Source organism: Balaenoptera musculus, chromosome 19, assembly GCF_009873245.2.
Source record: "Balaenoptera musculus isolate JJ_BM4_2016_0621 chromosome 19, mBalMus1.pri.v3, whole genome shotgun sequence".
NCBI classification, from domain to species: Eukaryota; Metazoa; Chordata; class Mammalia; order Artiodactyla; family Balaenopteridae; genus Balaenoptera; species Balaenoptera musculus.
In genome coordinates, this window is record NC_045803.1 from 60,353,901 (window position 1) to 60,370,521 (window position 16,621).

At 60.7% G+C, this 16,621-nt stretch overlaps 1 protein-coding gene across 1 annotated transcript in view; it reads left to right on the forward strand.

Annotated features, from left to right (window-relative positions):
• SPG7 (SPG7 matrix AAA peptidase subunit, paraplegin) overlaps positions 1-14,374 on the forward strand; it is a 29,779-nt gene extending 15,405 nt beyond the window's left edge. The window contains exons 8-17 of the mRNA XM_036832635.1: positions 35-197; positions 428-601; positions 6,695-6,819; positions 7,943-8,045; positions 8,655-8,765; positions 10,002-10,117; positions 11,184-11,340; positions 11,849-12,015; positions 12,525-12,602; positions 14,039-14,374. Coding sequence (XP_036688530.1) covers positions 35-197; positions 428-601; positions 6,695-6,819; positions 7,943-8,045; positions 8,655-8,765; positions 10,002-10,117; positions 11,184-11,340; positions 11,849-12,015; positions 12,525-12,602; positions 14,039-14,311 — 1,467 coding nt within the window. The 3' untranslated portion in view covers positions 14,312-14,374. The remainder of the gene's footprint in view (positions 1-34; positions 198-427; positions 602-6,694; positions 6,820-7,942; positions 8,046-8,654; positions 8,766-10,001; positions 10,118-11,183; positions 11,341-11,848; positions 12,016-12,524; positions 12,603-14,038) is intronic.
• The last annotated feature ends 2,247 nt before the right edge of the window (positions 14,375-16,621 follow it).

Genomic DNA, 16,621 nt, shown 5'->3' on the forward strand with positions numbered 1-16,621 from the left:
GGAGGTCAGTGCGTGTCCTCTGCTGCTTTTCTAGAGCCCAGAGCGCTTCCTTCAGCTCGGAGCCAAGGTCCCGAAGGGCGCGCTGCTGCTCGGCCCCCCCGGTTGCGGGAAGACGCTGCTGGCCAAGGCGGTGGCCACAGAGGCCCAGGTGCCCTTCCTGGCGATGGCTGGCTCGGAGTTCGTAGAGGTCATTGGAGGTGGGCCCCCCGACCACGTGTCCGGGGCGCGCTCCTTCTGCAGTGGCCGGGTTGCCTTAGGGAGTCGTGGGCATGGAGGGAACGGGGCGCTGATGTTCTGGGGAGCCGTGGTCTGGGGGGTCCAGGAGGGAGTGGGCCGGCACACGTGCAGCAGGGTCCGCCTGCTGGGGTTTCCCCGGGAGCAGGGTCCGTGCCCCTGACCTGCCCGCTTCCCCATCCCGTGTCCTCAGGCCTCGGCGCGGCCCGCGTGCGGAGCCTCTTCAAGGAAGCCCGCGCCCGGGCCCCCTGCATTGTGTACATCGACGAGATCGACGCCGTGGGCAAGAGGCGCTCCACCACCGTGTCCGGCTTCTCCAACACGGAGGAGGAGCAGACGCTCAACCAGCTGCTGGTGGAGATGGACGGTGAGCGCCGCTCGGGGCCGGGTCGGCGGGGGTGCTCGTGGGCTGTGAGGGTTTGTCAGCACTGGGCACTCAGTCTCCCGCAGGTGATAACCAGAAACACAGCTCTCACTTTCCCACAGGCAGGGCAGTAGTACAAAAAGAAAAAGGAAGAAAAGGTGGGAACACCGTGTCGGGTTGGGTCACGACGGTGGTGGTCAGTCTCAGAGGAGCCCAGGGAGTCTTGCTGCTGTGGGAGTCTCTGTGCCCAGCGTGGGTGCGGCTGGTGTCTCAGATGCGCGGCCGGGGGTGCTGTGTCTGCTGCCCTTGAGGTGACCTCTGGACTGGCTTCCACACAATTTCTTTTTCTTTTTAATGGAATTGGGTTTTTTTTGAGCTATTCCTGTAAGATCCTCTTTGGAGTGTGTGTGTGTGTGTGTGTGTGTGTGTGTGTGTGTGTGTGTGTGTAGATATTGTGTTTGTTTTCATTGCGGTAAAATATACGAAACATAAATTTTACCGTTTTAACCATTTTTAAGTGCAGTGTTTAGTGGCAGTAAGTACATTCCCATTGTTGTATGACCATCACCACCATCTGTCTCCAGAACTTTCTCATCTTCCCAAACACAGATTGTCCCCATTTAATACCAACTGGGCATTCTCCCCTCCCCCAGCCCCTGCCCCCACCCCCACCATCCTACTGTCTGTGTCTGATTTAAGTGGGAATGTACAGTGCTTGTCCTGTTGTGACTGGCTTATCTCACTCAGCATCATGTCCTCAAGGTTCATAGGGTCTTAGTTGCCTGACCAGGGATCGAACCCACACCCCCTGCACTGGAAGCACAGTGTCTTAACCACTGGACCGCCAGGAAGTCTCAGAATTCCCTTCCTTTTTAAGGCTGAGTGATGCTAAACCTTCACGTCACTCAGCCAGGCGTGGACGGACCACAGTTGCTTTATCCACTCATCTCTCAATGGACTCTTCTGGCTGTTGTGAATAATGCTGCTATGAACATGGGCACACAGATATCTTTCCAAATCCCAGCTGCGTAGGATCCGTTTTTCATTTTTCTTTAATCAGAATTCTAGTGCTGTTTTAGGTATTGTAGATAAGGAAGACACTTTTTTCTCAAAGTAGTTTTGGTCTAAGAGAACCATTTATTTATATATATATTTTAAAAATATTTATTTATCTTTTATTTTGGCTGCACTAGTCTTAGTTGCAGCATGTGGGATCTTTAGTTGCAGCATGTGGGATCTTTAGTTGCAGCATGTGGGCTCTTAGTTGTGGCATGCGTGAGGGATCTAGTTCTCTGACCAGGGATTGAACCCAGGCCCCCTGCATTGGGAGCGCAGAGTCTTACCCACTGGACCACCAGGGAAGTCCCTATTTGTGTATTTATTTTCATCTTTAAAGTATTCTCAGCGTTCGGGATGGTGGATCTGGTGGCCAGTGTGTGGACAGTGGAATCTGATTGTATGTGGCTAAGGGTGAAACTTTTTTACTTAGCCTCTCATTTTCAAATAGTTTCAGACTTACAAAAACAATGGAAAAGCAGTCAGAGTTCCTATAACTATTCCCTTACCACACGCAGCCCAGAGGCCGACGTGGATGAGGCCTGACGCAGGTGTCCGGCAGGTGCCTCTGACCCGCAGATGTGCCCTTTCTGGCCCAGGGTCCAGTCCAGCCTCACGTTGCTTACCTGTCCTGTCTCCTTGGTCTCCGCCAGCCTGGGCCTGTCTCTATGCCCTTGTCCTTGTGACTGTGGCACTTCTTCCGGGCCAGGCCCGGGAAAGGACGTCCCCCGAGTGAGGTTGAGCCCCGCACGTGTGGCAGGAGCCGCACAACAGCCTCCGTGGCATCACTGCGCACGGCGGTGCCCCCGTGCCCCGACTCTGGTGCTGGGACGCGGGCCTGCAGCGCTGGGCGGGTCGGGGGCTGATGCACGGGAGGCACTTCGTCATCTGAAAGCTCTGCAGGTTGAAAAGCGCAGTGTGATTGCTCACGGCAGAGGAAAGGGCTGCCTCGTTAGGTCCTGAGAATCATTTGCGTCCGGAGCTGCCGCGGGAGACCTGCGTCTCCCTCTCGTCCGGGTGTCCGTCAGGATGGCTCAGGGACTCTGCCCTGTGGTCAAGGTCTGAGGAGCAAGCTTCCTGGGGAGGACGTGCCTGGGAACTCGGTGTCTGTGCACCTGGGATGAAGCTCTGGGGGTCGTTCCCTGGAGACGGGCCCTCCTGGGGCCCCACCCCCACTGCCCCCGGCTCTGACCAGCCCCTCCCACGTGCTGGGCTGTGAGCAGCTGGACCCTGAGCGCACCGTCTGGTCATCTGCACGTGAGACTCCGAGTCTCCGGAAACCCCGGCGCAGGGTTTGATGAGCCTGCTGTCAGAAGTGCTGCACCTCAGCCGTGGCGGCCGCTTCTCTTTAGAAGGACGGGTAGCCTGGGTGGTGCTGTGGCACACGGCAGAGCGTCTCCGGAAGCCACGGTCGAGCTCCACGGCCCTGGCGGGTGTGCCAGACTCACGTCGTCCTGCAGCTGCCCACCCGAGTGCTGGCCCCGGGGGGCTTGTGGGCCATGGGGGGACGTGGCGGGGTGCGCGCCCCTCCCCTCCCCTCCCCTCCTCCGAGCCGGAGTTTCCTGGCGTGTCGAGCGAGGCTAAAGCGCGACCTCACCCATAGTTGTGACTTTGTGTGCGTGACGGGGCTCCCTCGTGGCCCCGCTGTGGCCGAGCACCTGGGGCCCGGGAGCAGTACCCCCCGTCTCTCTGCTCCTGTTGCTTTTTGCGCTTGAAGCCAGAGACCACCCTTCCGGGTGACGTGCGCCCACAGGAAGCGTTCCCAGCTGGCGCCTTCTCGGACGGGCCCCTCTGTGCCGCCAGGAGAGAAACAGCTTCCATCGGCTTTGCTGCAGCCGTGGCCCCCCAGGACCCGCCCCCCGGACCCCCGAGCACCCCCTCAGGGGCCCTGGCAGGGCTGGACCGCCGCCAGCGGGCCTTTGTGCACAGACACAGCTGCGCGTCTGAGGAGCCTTTGCCGCCCCTCGGGGAGGGGCGGTGTCTGCTCATCCAAGCGCAGAGCGTGCAGGGGGCAGCCGGCAGGGGAGGGAGGAGGCCCACTGCACGGGCAGGGGCAGGGCACCTGCATCCCCGCTCCCGGCCCAGCGGGCACAAAGAGGCCTTCGCGCCTTGCACCCCACGATGGCGTCTCCATCCACACCCCTGTGGCCTCGATTCTGCCTGGAGTCCGTAGAAAGGCCCGGGTGCCTAACCCACAAGGACCTCCTGTATAGCATGGGGAACTGGAGTCAGTGTCTTGTAATAACCTGTGATGGAAAAGAAGCTGAAAAAGGATATACGTACATATATACGTAAGCATAACTGAATCACTGCGCTGTGATTCAGTGCTATACCTGAAGCACTATAAATAAGCTATACTTCAGTAAGAAAGTAAAAATTAAGGAAAAAGAGGAAACCGCAGGTAGCGCTCACACGGCCTTTTCCCTGTTAGTCTGTGACCCGTGTTCAGTGAATTTCTGTGTGCGGCGTGAGGCTTGGTCACAGCTCACTGTGTGTGTGGACGTCCAGCCGCTCCAGCACCTCTTGTTGGAGTGCCGTCCTTCCTGCACTGAGCCTTCAGCGTTGCGTGAGCCCAGCCAGGCGCCTCTGGAGAGCATGTTCTCGGACCCCGGCTGCTGGACTCTGTCCTCCTCACACACGCGTCCCTGTTACTTAGCTGTGCACTCGGTCCTGAAAGAAGGTAGAGATTCCTCTCACTTCATTCAAAACAGTGGCAAGAGCAGACGTGGTGAGGACGTGAAGCGACTGGATCCCAGGTCTGTGCGTGAACCTGGACTCTAATTTGAGTGAAGCAGCTGCGCAAACGCATCTGTGAAGCGGCAGGGGAAGTGAACCTGACCCCCTGCGGCGGGAGGGGGAAAACGTGAAGCCTCCCGGGAGACAGCTCGGCTGGCTCTGAACACACACGGCACGTTGACCCGGTGTCCACAAAACACGCGTGCACCGGTGTTCCCTCACTTGTAACAGCCGAAACCTGGAAAGAGGCCGTGTGTCCTGCGGTGGGTGCATGGCTACGCTCTGGTGTGTTCTCATGGGGGCACCGGGCAGCAGTGAAGAGACGCTTGCTGTTACGCCCGACTGCCTGGCTGGATCTCGGGGTTTATGCTGAGTGAAAAAGGCCAGCCTCAAAAGGCTACAGACCGTATGCTTCAATTTATACGAGACCGTGAAAACGACAGTTCTGGGAAGGAGAACACGCGAGTGGCGGGGAGGGGACGGGGCTGTGCAGGGAGGTCTTTGTGGTGGTGGGATCTGCCTCAGTCCGGGGTGGAGGCTGGGCACCGCGCAGAGAGATGCGTGCCCGGCACATGGGGTTGTGGCAGCTTCGGCTCCATGTGGGAGTCACCTGACACGCAGCCACGGGGACGTCTGTGCAGTTTCTGCCACTTGCGGTGTGTCCACAACTATGCCAGTCCCTAAACAAGCCCTGTGGGCCACTTGCTGACACAGAGGCCGTAGCCGTTCCGCGGAGCCCCCGCCTGGAGCTCCTGGCTCGCGCTCACCCTGGCCCGGCTGCTGCTTTCTTCTGCACTCGTTGTTCCTACTGTTTTTCAACGTTTTTTCACTGTTGTATAGTCTCAGGATTCTGTGTCCACAGCCCCGGCCTACGGCAGGCAGGCATTTGGGGAATCTGAGTGGGGAGCCCCGGCAGGTGTCCCAGGTAGCACTCTGGGACTCGAGGCGGAGGGGCTTCTCCGTCCCCAGGTGCCCCGGGAAGTGGACCCGGCCAGCTCTGCCCAGGGCCCCTCCCTCCAGCAAGCCTCTCGTTTCCATGTCAGAGTTTCGCTTTTCCTAAGACTTGAGCATAGGCAATCGGGGCAGAGGGGCTGGGGCATCACGTATGCTGGGGGGTGCTTGCTTTTGTCTGAGTTTATTTCAAAAGTCTGGGTTATTTTAAGACGCCGCCTTTGTGTTGGGAAGCAGACGCTTTTCTGCACTGTCCACTCTCGAGCCGTGAGTGGGCCCAGGCTCCATGAGGTGTCTGGGCTCACCGCATCCCAAAACGCAGAGCCCAGGCTGGGAGCCTGGTCTCTGGGAGGCATTTCTTTGAAGTTCTGGAGTGATTTCCTTGGGGCTGGGTGTGGTTTGGGCTGTCCTGGTGGTGTCAGCCCCTGGGCGAGGTGGGTGCCCTCCCTGGGTCGGGGCTTGCTGGGCCCCTGGCCGCTGTCCTGGGATCGTGCAGTGGAGTGAAGGACTCTGATTTCACTTCCGTTGAAACACTTTGTATAGGTGATTTGAAATTGTATTTGTCAATGTCAGTTTATTACAGATTCAGTTAGCAGAAGATGGATCGTGGCATCGTTATTTTTTAAACCGTGTGTTACGGAACTTTTCCGAAGCGGGGAGGGGCCTGCTTTGAGTGCCACGCCCCAGCTCAGCCTCGGTGCCTGTCGTAACTGTGGCCAGTTCTGTCTGCCAGCACCCCTGCCTCTTCCCTGTGGGTTAAAGCAGACCCAGAGTTCTGCTGCTTCATTAGGAGGAATACCTCCATATCATTGTGACACTGGTTCTTACTAGCGTCTAACATCCAGTCGGGGTCAGATCCCCCCGGCTGCTTCGTGGGGCGTTTTTGCAATTGCTTTATTCAAATTAGCGTCCAGCCCAGGTTCACACATAGGTGTGGGCCGTTAGTGATGGTTTCTGGACTTGCTTTTAAATTCTCATGAGAGACCTGGGCCCTCAGTCCCAGTGTTGGAGGGGACATGTCCCCGCTGTCCCTGGCAGTGGTGTGGGGAGGTGCCCCTCGCACCCCGGGAACACTCTTCCTGCAGGGCTGCTGTCTGGATGTGGAGGATAGCCGTGGAGGGCAGAGCCGGGTTCCAACCTGCGGTTCTGCCTCTGGGCCGCGGCCTGGGAAGGAAGCGTTGGGTTCTTGCTCTTGTGGTTTTGGTGGAAGCGCTCAGGAGGGACGGGCCCGGGTGGGTCCACAGCTCTGCGTTCAGGTGCCCCGCCTCTCCCGCCCCGTGTCCCTCAAGGGGGTCCGTGGGGAAGCTGCCGGGTTGGGGGCCCCACCCTAACAGCCGCTGTCTGTTCCTTCAGGAATGGGCACCACCGACCATGTCATCGTCCTTGCGGCCACCAACCGAGCTGACATTTTGGACAACGCTCTGCTGAGGCCAGGCCGACTGGACCGACACGTGTTCATCGACCTTCCCACACTGCAGGTCAGTGCGGCCTGGCTGGTCTGTCCGGGCCTCGGCTCCCTGCTCTTCCGTTTTTTTGTTTTTAATTTTATTTATTTATTTATTTATTTATATTTTTTTGGCTGTGTTGGTTCCTCTCTGCTGCGCGCGGGCTGTCTCTAGTTGCTGCGAGCGGGGGCTACTCTTCGTTGTGGTGCGCGGGCTTCTCATTGCGGTGGCTTCTCTTGTTGAGGAGCACAGGCTCTAGGTGCGCGGGCTTCAGTAGTTGTGACGCGCGGGCTTCAGTAGTTGTGGCTCGCGGCCTCAGTAGTTGTGGCGCACAGGCTTAGTTGCTCCGCGGCATGTGGGATCTTCCCGGACCAGGGCTCGAACCCGTGTCCCCTGCACTGGCAGGCGGATTCCTAACCACTGCGCCACCAGGGAAGCCCCTGTTCTCCTGGTTTTGATCCTTGCTGTTTTCCTCTTTATCCTGAAACGTCTGGGCCGAGTTCTGCGGCACGGCCTTTGCAGAGCCTCAGAACCGTGTGCTGCACGGCTTTGGAGCCCGAGCTGCGTGGCTGCCCTGACGGGGTGGAGGGTGCGAGCCCCAGGGACCTCTCGGCCCCTCTGGCCCCACTGCCTCAGGCCTCTGCTTGGCCGTCCACCTCCAGGGGGTTGGGCCTTCGTGGTGGCCCCCGAGGGAGCAGGAGCCTAGCGTGGCCGAGGACCCAGCAGGGGCAGGGAAGGGTCTGGAGGGTGAGCGTAGCAGGTGGCTGGTGGGTTAACGTTCCCGCAGAGACCGACGTGGGGGGCAGGGCTGGGCCCGGGAACACCCAGCCTGGTCCTGTCCTAGGTTGTGCCCTGCCACTGCTTCCGAAGGCCTGGATTCCCATCTTCCTGACGTAGGAAACGCTTTGTATCACACAGGATACAAAATAACCTTTGCTACCTGTGATGTGCGATGTGCTTTATCTTCTTTTGTTTCCTTTTTTCCTTCCGTTTTTGAAACGCCGCCTGCAGCTCTGAGTTGGTTTCTCAGAGCAGAAGCTGACCTCGCGGCCGGTGGCTCCTGCCTGCAGGGCCGGACGGCGGGCTCCCTAGTGTCAGCTGGCGGGAGCCTGCACCCGTGCCCTTTGACCCGTGTCCCCTGTCCCGTGTCCCGCAGGAAAGGAGGGAGATCTTTGAGCAGCACCTGGAGAGCCTGAAGCTGACGCGGGCCAGCAGCTTTTACTCCCAGCGGCTGGCGGAGCTGACGCCGGGCTTCAGCGGTAGGGGCACTGGTCTTTGTCTGGGGCTGGAGAGGGCGGAGGGGGCCTCCCCAGGGACCCTCCACCCCTGCTCTGGGGCCCACGGCCAGCACAGCCGGGGTGGGAGTGAGGTGTGCACGCGGCAGGCAGAGGTAAGAGGACTCTCCTCCCGAGGTTCTGTCGCCTGTGCACGCCCCCCACCCCCCGCCCTGGCAGTCCTGGTGGTCCTGCCTTTGTTCCACTGCTCCCCACTGGGGGCTGCCCCGCAAGGCCGTGTCTCCTCCCGGGCCCCCCACTGCCCTCCCCCACGGTCTCCGTGTTGTCACAAATCGGGTTTCTTTTCTGTATGGCTCCCGTTTTACAGGGTAATGTAAGTAGAAACCCCTTTTATTGTGGTATAAATTTCTTCCCTTTGGACTTTCTTTAACGTCCTGAAGTAGAACCTCATGGGTGTCAGAGAGCCCTTCTCACCCCTCGACGTGTGTGCGGAACACTAGGTGGAAGGAACCAGCGGGGGTCCAGAGAGGCGGCTGACCTTGGCCGCGCGGCCGCTTGAGGGGGGTGGGGCGGCCCCCTCCTCCCGCCCCCCATCTCTCTGCGTCTGCTTGAGTGCCACCCCCGTGCCCACAGGCGCTGACATCGCCAACATCTGTAACGAGGCCGCCCTGCACGCTGCGCGGGAGGGGCACACGGCCGTGCACACGTCCAGCCTGGACTACGCCGTGGAGCGCGTCTTGGCCGGTGCGTGGACCTGCCCGCGGGTGGGGGCAGACCTAGACGCCACGCGACGCAGTTATTGCCCAAGAGGAAAGACGGGTCAGGTGTTCCTGTTTTTACGTCAGGCCCTAACAGTGTGACTTACTCTCGTTAGTTTAAGATACTGTCCAAACAGAAATATAAAAGGGTGTCACAAGCTCACATGTGAGTGTCCTCGGCCCATCGGCCAATGTGTGGGGCCTGAGCGCCGGACAGGCCCCTGCCCACGTCGCCAGGGCTTGGCAGCTGCCCCCCGAGCAAGGAGGAGGCCTGCTCTGCGGGAGGCTCCGCGCTCTGTGTTGGGCGGGGGCCGGCGCCTGCGGCTGTGCTCACCTGCTGGGCTGCACGAGGGGTCCTTGGCCTTCTGTGAGGAGAGCAGGACGAGCTCCCGTAGCCCGGGGGCAGCACCAGAGGCCATCAGTGCGCCTCGTCCTTCCACAGGGTTTAGACCGAGTCGTTGAGGACGGCACCGAGGAGCAGGCCCCTCCCACAGATGGGCCCGCCACCCTCAGTTTGAGTTCAGACCTAGGACAGGTGCCTCTGCAGCCTGGGCACAAGCCAGCGTCACTGTTTCTCACGTAAATTACGTTTTGTGTAAGCCATTTCTTTTACGTGGAAGGTGGTGTGCTTACAGCGAGAGTATCCGAGCAGGAAAGCCTAGAGGAAACCCGTCCGGAATCCTGCCTGGTGGGTGGTGCCTCGAGCGGGGTGCTCCTGAGCTGCAGCGGCCGCTCCTGGGCCCGGCTCTGGGTGGGGCGATCCGACGGCCACGGCCCGTGCGTCTCAGGACGTGTCCCCTCACAGCAGGCGCTGGGGGTGGTCCCGGTCGCGTGACTTACCAAGTACCCTGAACCTAGAGCTTGTTCAGGGTGCAGAGATGGAAACGTGCAGACGTGTGGACGGTTGGGGACAGCGGACAGGACCTCAGCAGTGACTTGAGGGGGATGAGTGTAAGGTCGCGTGGTAAAGGGTCAGCTACTCGGGCAGGAGGACCGGAGAGCGGGGGCTGCGGCTGCCCTGCCAGGTCGGGGAGCCGGCAGGAGACCCGAGCTCGCGCCGTCGGCCCCGCAGCCCTGTGAGGGCCTTGCCGGAGGGGCTGCTGTTGGCAGTGTTTACACAAGTGGGGCGAGCAAGGCCTCGCTTTGGCGCCACGAGCACGGGCCTGGCCACGTATCCGGGGTGGCCGTGCGCCTGAGCTCACCTTCCCGGGCGTTCTTTCAGGGGCCGCCAAGAAGAGCCAGGTGCTTTCCAAGGAAGAGCAGAAGGTGGTGGCGCTGCACGAGTCGGGCCACGCCCTGGTGGGCTGGCTGCTGGAGCACACGGAGGCCGTGGGGAAGGTGGGTGCAGCGGCCCAGGCACGGGGCGGGGTGGCCGCGGTCGCCCGTGGAGCTGAGGATTGCCAGGGTTGCCGTCGGCTCCGGGACGTGCTGATTTCGTGACTCCTGAGTTTAGAAAGCAGTGAGTTAGTGCACGTCGTGTATTTGGCAGGCGTACTGTCGTAACGCCTCCTCAGCTGTGTGCTTTTGAGACCGGGGGTCCCTGAGTGGCCCCTGCGGACAGTGCCCGTGTTTGGGGCGTGGGTGCCCCGTGTGGAGGGTTGTAACCGTGCCCTCCACGTGGGCCTGAGCCGGGGGCTTGGTCCCCCCGGCTGAGGAGGCGCTGCCTTGCTCCTTGTTCCGTGACCCCCAAAGACGGGGTGTGCGGCAGCTGCAGCCTGCGTGTGGTGTTTCCCGGGGGTGACGGCTGCAGCAGCGCGTTGCTAGTTGGGCTTCGTCGGCCGCTGTCCTGCTGCTTAGGCCGGGCCCCGCTGTGTCCTGGGCAGAGGGCTGTGACGAAGACGGTGTGTGCAGGAGCCGCCGGCCGAGAAGACCCAGTGATCAAGATAAATGTTTTCGTGCAGTATCTCGAAAAAGTAACATGGGAAAGCCCATGGTGAAGTAAAAACCGTAATTTCAAATTTCCTGTTCTTAGGGTTTTCCATTCGACGACAGAGAGTCAGGCAGACTAGTCGTGCCGAGAAAGCCCCCTTGCCCCGTGCTCGGCACTCTGCCAGGCGAGGTGGGGACGTGTCCTCCTCGGAGCCTCAGGGTGGCCTCCTGCTGCCAGAACCCTGCCCCAGGGGCTCACCAGGCGCGGGCTGTGGGTGGGAGCACGGGCAGCGCAGGGCCCTCGGCGGGTCGTCCCGTCCTCGTCACCTTTCCTTCCCTCGCGGACGCGTGGTCGTGTGCAGGGACCTCACGCCCCGACAGTGTGGGAGCCCTTCCCCGTGATGCGGTTATAAACATGGGGACAGTCACATTTGCTCCCTGCTTTGAACCCTCTGATTGAAGACTGTCTTACTCCACCCCCCGATCTCTGAGGCCTACGTCCTGCCCGCTAACTGGGGCCACCTCTGTTCCACAGGTGTCCATCGCGCCGCGGACCAACGCAGCCCTGGGCTTCACTCAGATTCTCCCAAGAGACCAGCACCTCTTCACCAGGGAGCAGCTGTTTGAGCGGATGTGCATGGCCCTGGGCGGCCGCGCGTCCGAGTCCATCTCCTTCAACAGGGTCACTTCCGGTGAGGGGCTGGCGCCCACACGGCTTCCACACCCTTCAGCCATTCTGCGTGGGGGCGGGGGTGAACCCAATGGCGGGGTCTGAGTAGCAGGTGCAAATGCAGTTTTGAATTTCATTAAGTGTTTCTAAAAGACGAGCTGTGGTCAAAGGTTTGGAACTAAGCCAGACTTTCTAGATGATCTAGTTGTTACAAAAGCTTTTCCCCACGTGCAGACTGTAAGCGGAGTCTCGCTGGGCCGTCAGGAGGTGGAGGAGGTTCCGGGAGACTCGGTGCCCGTGTTGTCAGCTGCCCCACGGACCTGGATGGCGCCAGGTCGCTGCCGGTGCCGTGAATCCAGAGAGGCATCCCGAGGAGTTGTTTTTTAAACAAAAGAGCATTTTTTTAAGTTTTAAGGACAGGATACAGTTGTCCCCGGGTACCCACCTCTGCTCTCAGGGGTCGGCAGGGCCCCGGGTGCCCCGGCCTACACCTCCAGGAAGGAACCCCTTTTTCTGACCCCGCACTCCAGGGGCGCAGGACGACCTGAGGAAGGTCACGCGCATCGCCTACTCCATGGTGAGGCAGTTCGGGATGGCGCCCAGCATCGGGCCTATCTCCTTCCCCGAGGCCCAGGACGGCGTCCCAGGCATCGGACGGCGTCCCTTCAGCCAGGGCCTCCAGCAGATGATGGACCATGTGAGTCCTCCCTGGTCCCGAGCTGCGTGCGGGTGGGAGACAGGTCTCTTGTGTGCTGGCTGCGTGCCCAGAGGAGTTGGGCGAGGGCCTGCTGGCGCCCGGTGGGACCGTAGACGACACAGGACTGTGAGGGACGTCAAATAAGTACATGTCTCCAGGGATGGAGCTAGCGCCGTGAGCCCTGCTCGCGAGCTGCCCACGAGAGACGACCGCAGTGTCGCTGGCACCTAGGCAGCCGTGGGCGTGGAGGACAGATGCGGGTCCGGGGCTCCAGGAGCTGGCGGGCTGTCTGCTGGGCAGGCCTCTGGAACAGGGCATTCCCGGGGCTGGGGTGGGGGCAGGAGGCCCTTGACAGCCTTGCTCTCCTGTTCGTTGTAAGACACGAAAGGCCGTGTTCCTGAACCCGTGTTTCTTCTGTGTACCTTAGCGCCAGGGCCGGGCCGCAGGGGACCCCGGGCGCGGTGGCCAGCCGCCCTTGCCCATCACAGACTCTTGTCTTCCCTTTGCAGGAAGCGAGGCTGCTGGTGGCCGCGGCCTACAGGCACACCGAGAAGGTGCTTCGGGACAACCTGGACAAGCTGCAGGCGGTGAGCCCCCGCCGCCCCCAGGCCCTGCGCACGCCTGTCCCGCCAGGAGCTGGGCCTGCCGTCACTGCCCTGCTGGCGCGGCCGCTCACCCCTCCCGTGCACAGGACTCCAGAAAACGACATAACCAGCGAGGCCCACCCAGCTCAACCGAACGTAGCGCCTTTCGCACCTCGTTTAGCTTTGTATCATTGAACCTCTCAGGCCAGTTCCTTCAGAGGAGACGGGGGGACATCGCCAACCCTCCTGGGCCCGTTACCCAGTTTCAGCCAGCAGTGGGGTCTGGTCCACGTTGTTTAGTCCCTTTCCAGCTCTTCACGTCTCCTGGAACTTTTAAACTAAATTGTAAAGCTTAGCATAGTTTCAGGTGCCCATGGAAGCGCCAGATACAGCACAGAGCCCTCTGCCCCCGGCTGGTCCCCTCGTGTTAACATCTCCCATCAGTGGGGCGCGTTTTCCACAACACAGTGACCAGCCGGCACAGACACGCGGCGTTAACCGCAGTCCACGCTTCAGCCACCTCGCCTAGCGCTCACCCCGCCCTCCGGTCCGTCCTCATGTCCGTCAGGCCCTCCTGGCTGGGACGGCTCCCCCTCCTGTTGCTCATGGCAGTGCAGGAGGGCTGGTCTGGTGTGTGTGGAACGTCCCCCAGTTGGGCTCCGTCTGGTGTGCTCATCACGAGCCTGGGCTGTTGGGTTTGGAGGCGACCGCAGAGGTGAAGCTTCCGTGGACCCGGAGAGGGGGCAGCTGTCTGTGGACGGGCCGCTGTTCCTTCAGCGTGACGTTGTGGTGTCGTGTTGTGGGGTCCCGGGAGCCGGGAGCCGTGCGGAACCCGCCGGGGCCGGCCCGCTGCTGTGCGGGGCTCCCGTGTGCGCCGTCGGGCGTGCCTGGGCTGAGCACCATACAGCTGGCCCCTGAGCGCCGCCTGCACAGCCGGCCCTCCCTGCCCGCAGTTCTGCACCTGCTTGTCGTGGGTCTCGTAGTCCTGCAGTCATGTTCACTGAAGAAATCCGCATAGGAGCGGACCCGCGCGGTTCAAGCCCGTGTTGCCCCAGGGCCAGCTGTCGGAGCAGCCAGCGTGGGAGCGATGGGAACCCCTCAGCAGCGGCCGTGGCGGCTCTTCGTGGGTCCCTCCCCTGGTCCCATCGAGGCGGTCCTGCACGCCAGCTCCACTGCCCGCATGCTGACGCTCACACGTGTTTGTAAAAGAAATTGAAGTTGCCTAAAATAAACACGCTGGGAAGGGAAGTAGAAAAGTTAATGAGGCTGGCAGCTGGCCTTGTCCTTAAGGTGGAGTTAGGGAGCGATTCTGTGCTCGGCCGCCCGCCTGCCCGGGCCGGCGGGTCCGGGGGCGGGGCCCTCCCTCCACCGCGCTCTGCTCTCAAAGGGCTCTTGTCCGGGCCCTCGTCAGCCGCTCACACTGCCCTCTTGTTCTTCAGCTGGCGAACGCCCTGCTGGAAAAGGAAGTGATAAACTACGAGGACATCGAGGCCCTCATCGGCCCGCCCCCCCACGGGCCCAAGAGGAGGATTGCGCCGCAGAGGTGGAGCGACGCCCAGAGGGAGAAGCCGGAGGCGGGGGAGGCGGAGGCGGCCGGCAGCAGCCCCTGCAGGGGGAGGAGCCGTCCTGGCCCCGGTAGCTGGACCACCTTGCTGGCCGCCGGAGCCGGTCCCTCCTCTCAGCCCTCGCTGGTCTCAGCTCAAGGCCCCTGAGATCTATTTATTGACTTCCCTGCGCAGGACAAGTAAATGTCTCTGCAGAGACGCACGGTTTCATTCGTGTTTGTGGGTCGTTCTCGCCTGTGGGAGGGTCACCGGTGCGCACGGAGCGGCCCCGTCTCGTGGGGGCCCTGAACGGCCTCGTGGTGCGGGGCCTGGGCCGGGCTCCTCCGGCTCCTGTGACTTGGTCAGGATGCTCAGGGCTCCGCCGTGAAAGGGCCTCCAAGCCCCTCGTTGCCCGTCCTCCGCGGGGCCCCGTCCTGGGCTCGCTCATCAGTGGGTCCCAGGGACAGGCACTGGGCCTGGAGGAATAAAGCAGCGTCACCTGCCGCCGCGTGGACGGGCGCACACAAGGGGCTCTGGGGGACACCCGGCTGTGGATGGAGGCCTGTGTTTCCTGCGTGGTCAGCTCTGCCCCGAGGGCCGTCCTGGTTCACGGGTACTGTATTCACAGGGTGTGATGTCAGCTGCGAGGTGACCAGTTGGGACCCCTCCCTCTTGTAGGACTCTGGGAGGGAGGGCGTGGGACAGGCGGACGGGTTGCAGTCGGCCCCCGAGTCCCTGGCGGTGTGACCCACGTGGGGGCTCCCACCTGCTCCTCGTTGCTTCCACCTCCCCTGTGCATCGGCGCCCCGAGGAAGCTCACGGGGGCGGGGCAGCCCAAGAGATGCTTCGCCATCTGCCCCGGTTCCCAGGTTCCTTCCCAAAGACTGGCCGAGGGTTCAGAGGGTGAGGCTGGCGTCTTCGCCATGGGGCGGCCTCCTCTGTAATCTCACACGGATGTGGCCAAGCTCATCCCCTCGTGGTTTACCATTACAATGGCCGGCGTCTGGTGACGCTTAGCCAGGAACGGGACGTAAGTGGCGTGAAGCGGGCTGCCCTGCTGTAGTGGAGGAAGGTGCAGCCCGGCTCCCCAGGGCTGCCCGGTGAGCGGGCTCACGGCCGCCCAGCAGGGAGGGCTGCGGGGACAGCGCTCTGCTCTACAGAAGTGAGGTGTCCTAGGTGACGTGACCTCCCGGGCCTCAGACACGGCACCCGGGGAGCGCACGGGGCACAGGGCCTGTGCACCTCTGCTGCCTCTCACGCCTCCCTTACAGGGCTCCTGGAGGTGAAGGGGGTTCTCCCAACAGCAGCTCGTGGTCCCCTGGAGCAGCCAGACTGCACTGGGCAACCTGCCCCTGCCCAGCAGAGCGGGTGTATCGTGGCCTGACGGTAGCTTCTGGAACTGTCTTCGTCCGAGTCAGGTGTGTGAGGGCGCCTCGCTGAGATACACATGTTCTTTAAGTAAATGTACATTTAATACAATCAGAGCCCCAGAAGACTAGTAAAGACTATTAGATGAATTAACTTATAGAGTTCTTACATCATAATACAAGTTGTTTTCCACTCTCGCCTATGCTCATATAAACATGGGTTTTTGTTAACGCTTTTTAAAAGTTTGTTTTTAAAATTTTTTTGTTGAGGTACATCATATTAGTTTCAGGTGTACAACACAATGATTCCTATTTGTTTGCATTGTGCCGTGATCACCACGGTTAGTCAGTTAACGTTGGTCACCACACATAGTTACGGAAGTTTTCTTGTGTGTGATGAGAACTTTTAAGATCCGCTCTCTTGGGACTTCCCTGGTGGCGCAGTGGTTGAGGGTCCACCTGCCAACGCAGGGGACACGGATTCGAGCCCTGGTCTGGGAAGATCCCACATGCCGCGGAGCAGCCGGGCCCATGTGCCACAACTGCTGGGCCAGCACTCCGGAGCCCACGCGCCACAACTGCTGACCACAAGTGCCACAGCTGCTGAGGCCTGTGCGCCTGCAGCCCGTGCTCCGCAGCAGGAGAGGCCACTGCAATGAAAGGCCCTCGTACCGTGGCGAGGAGGGGCCACCGCTCACCTCAGTTGGAGAGGGCCCGTGCACAGCAGCGAGGACGCAACACAGCCAAAGATAGATAGATAGATTAATTAATTAAAAAAAAAAAAAGATCCACTCTCCTAGCAACTTTCAGATATTTGTGATTATAATAACATACTTCCAGGTGGTCACTTACGTTAGGTGTCCCTCGTATTACAGGAATCTCTCAGCCTCTATCAGGTTTACGTGCCGGCTGCGACTTTGGTAAGTTGAGAGGCCGGATGGTTGAGTTCTGTGATGAAACACTGTAAAATTATCCTGTCCCTGCGGAGTTGTTCGGCTCCTGCTTTTCCTAATTCAACCAGCAGCCCATATTTATGACACTGTTAGTGTGCTAATTTTTGCAAAGTGCTCTAGGAACATGACTTGTGTGTGTGTCAAAACACAATAAAAAC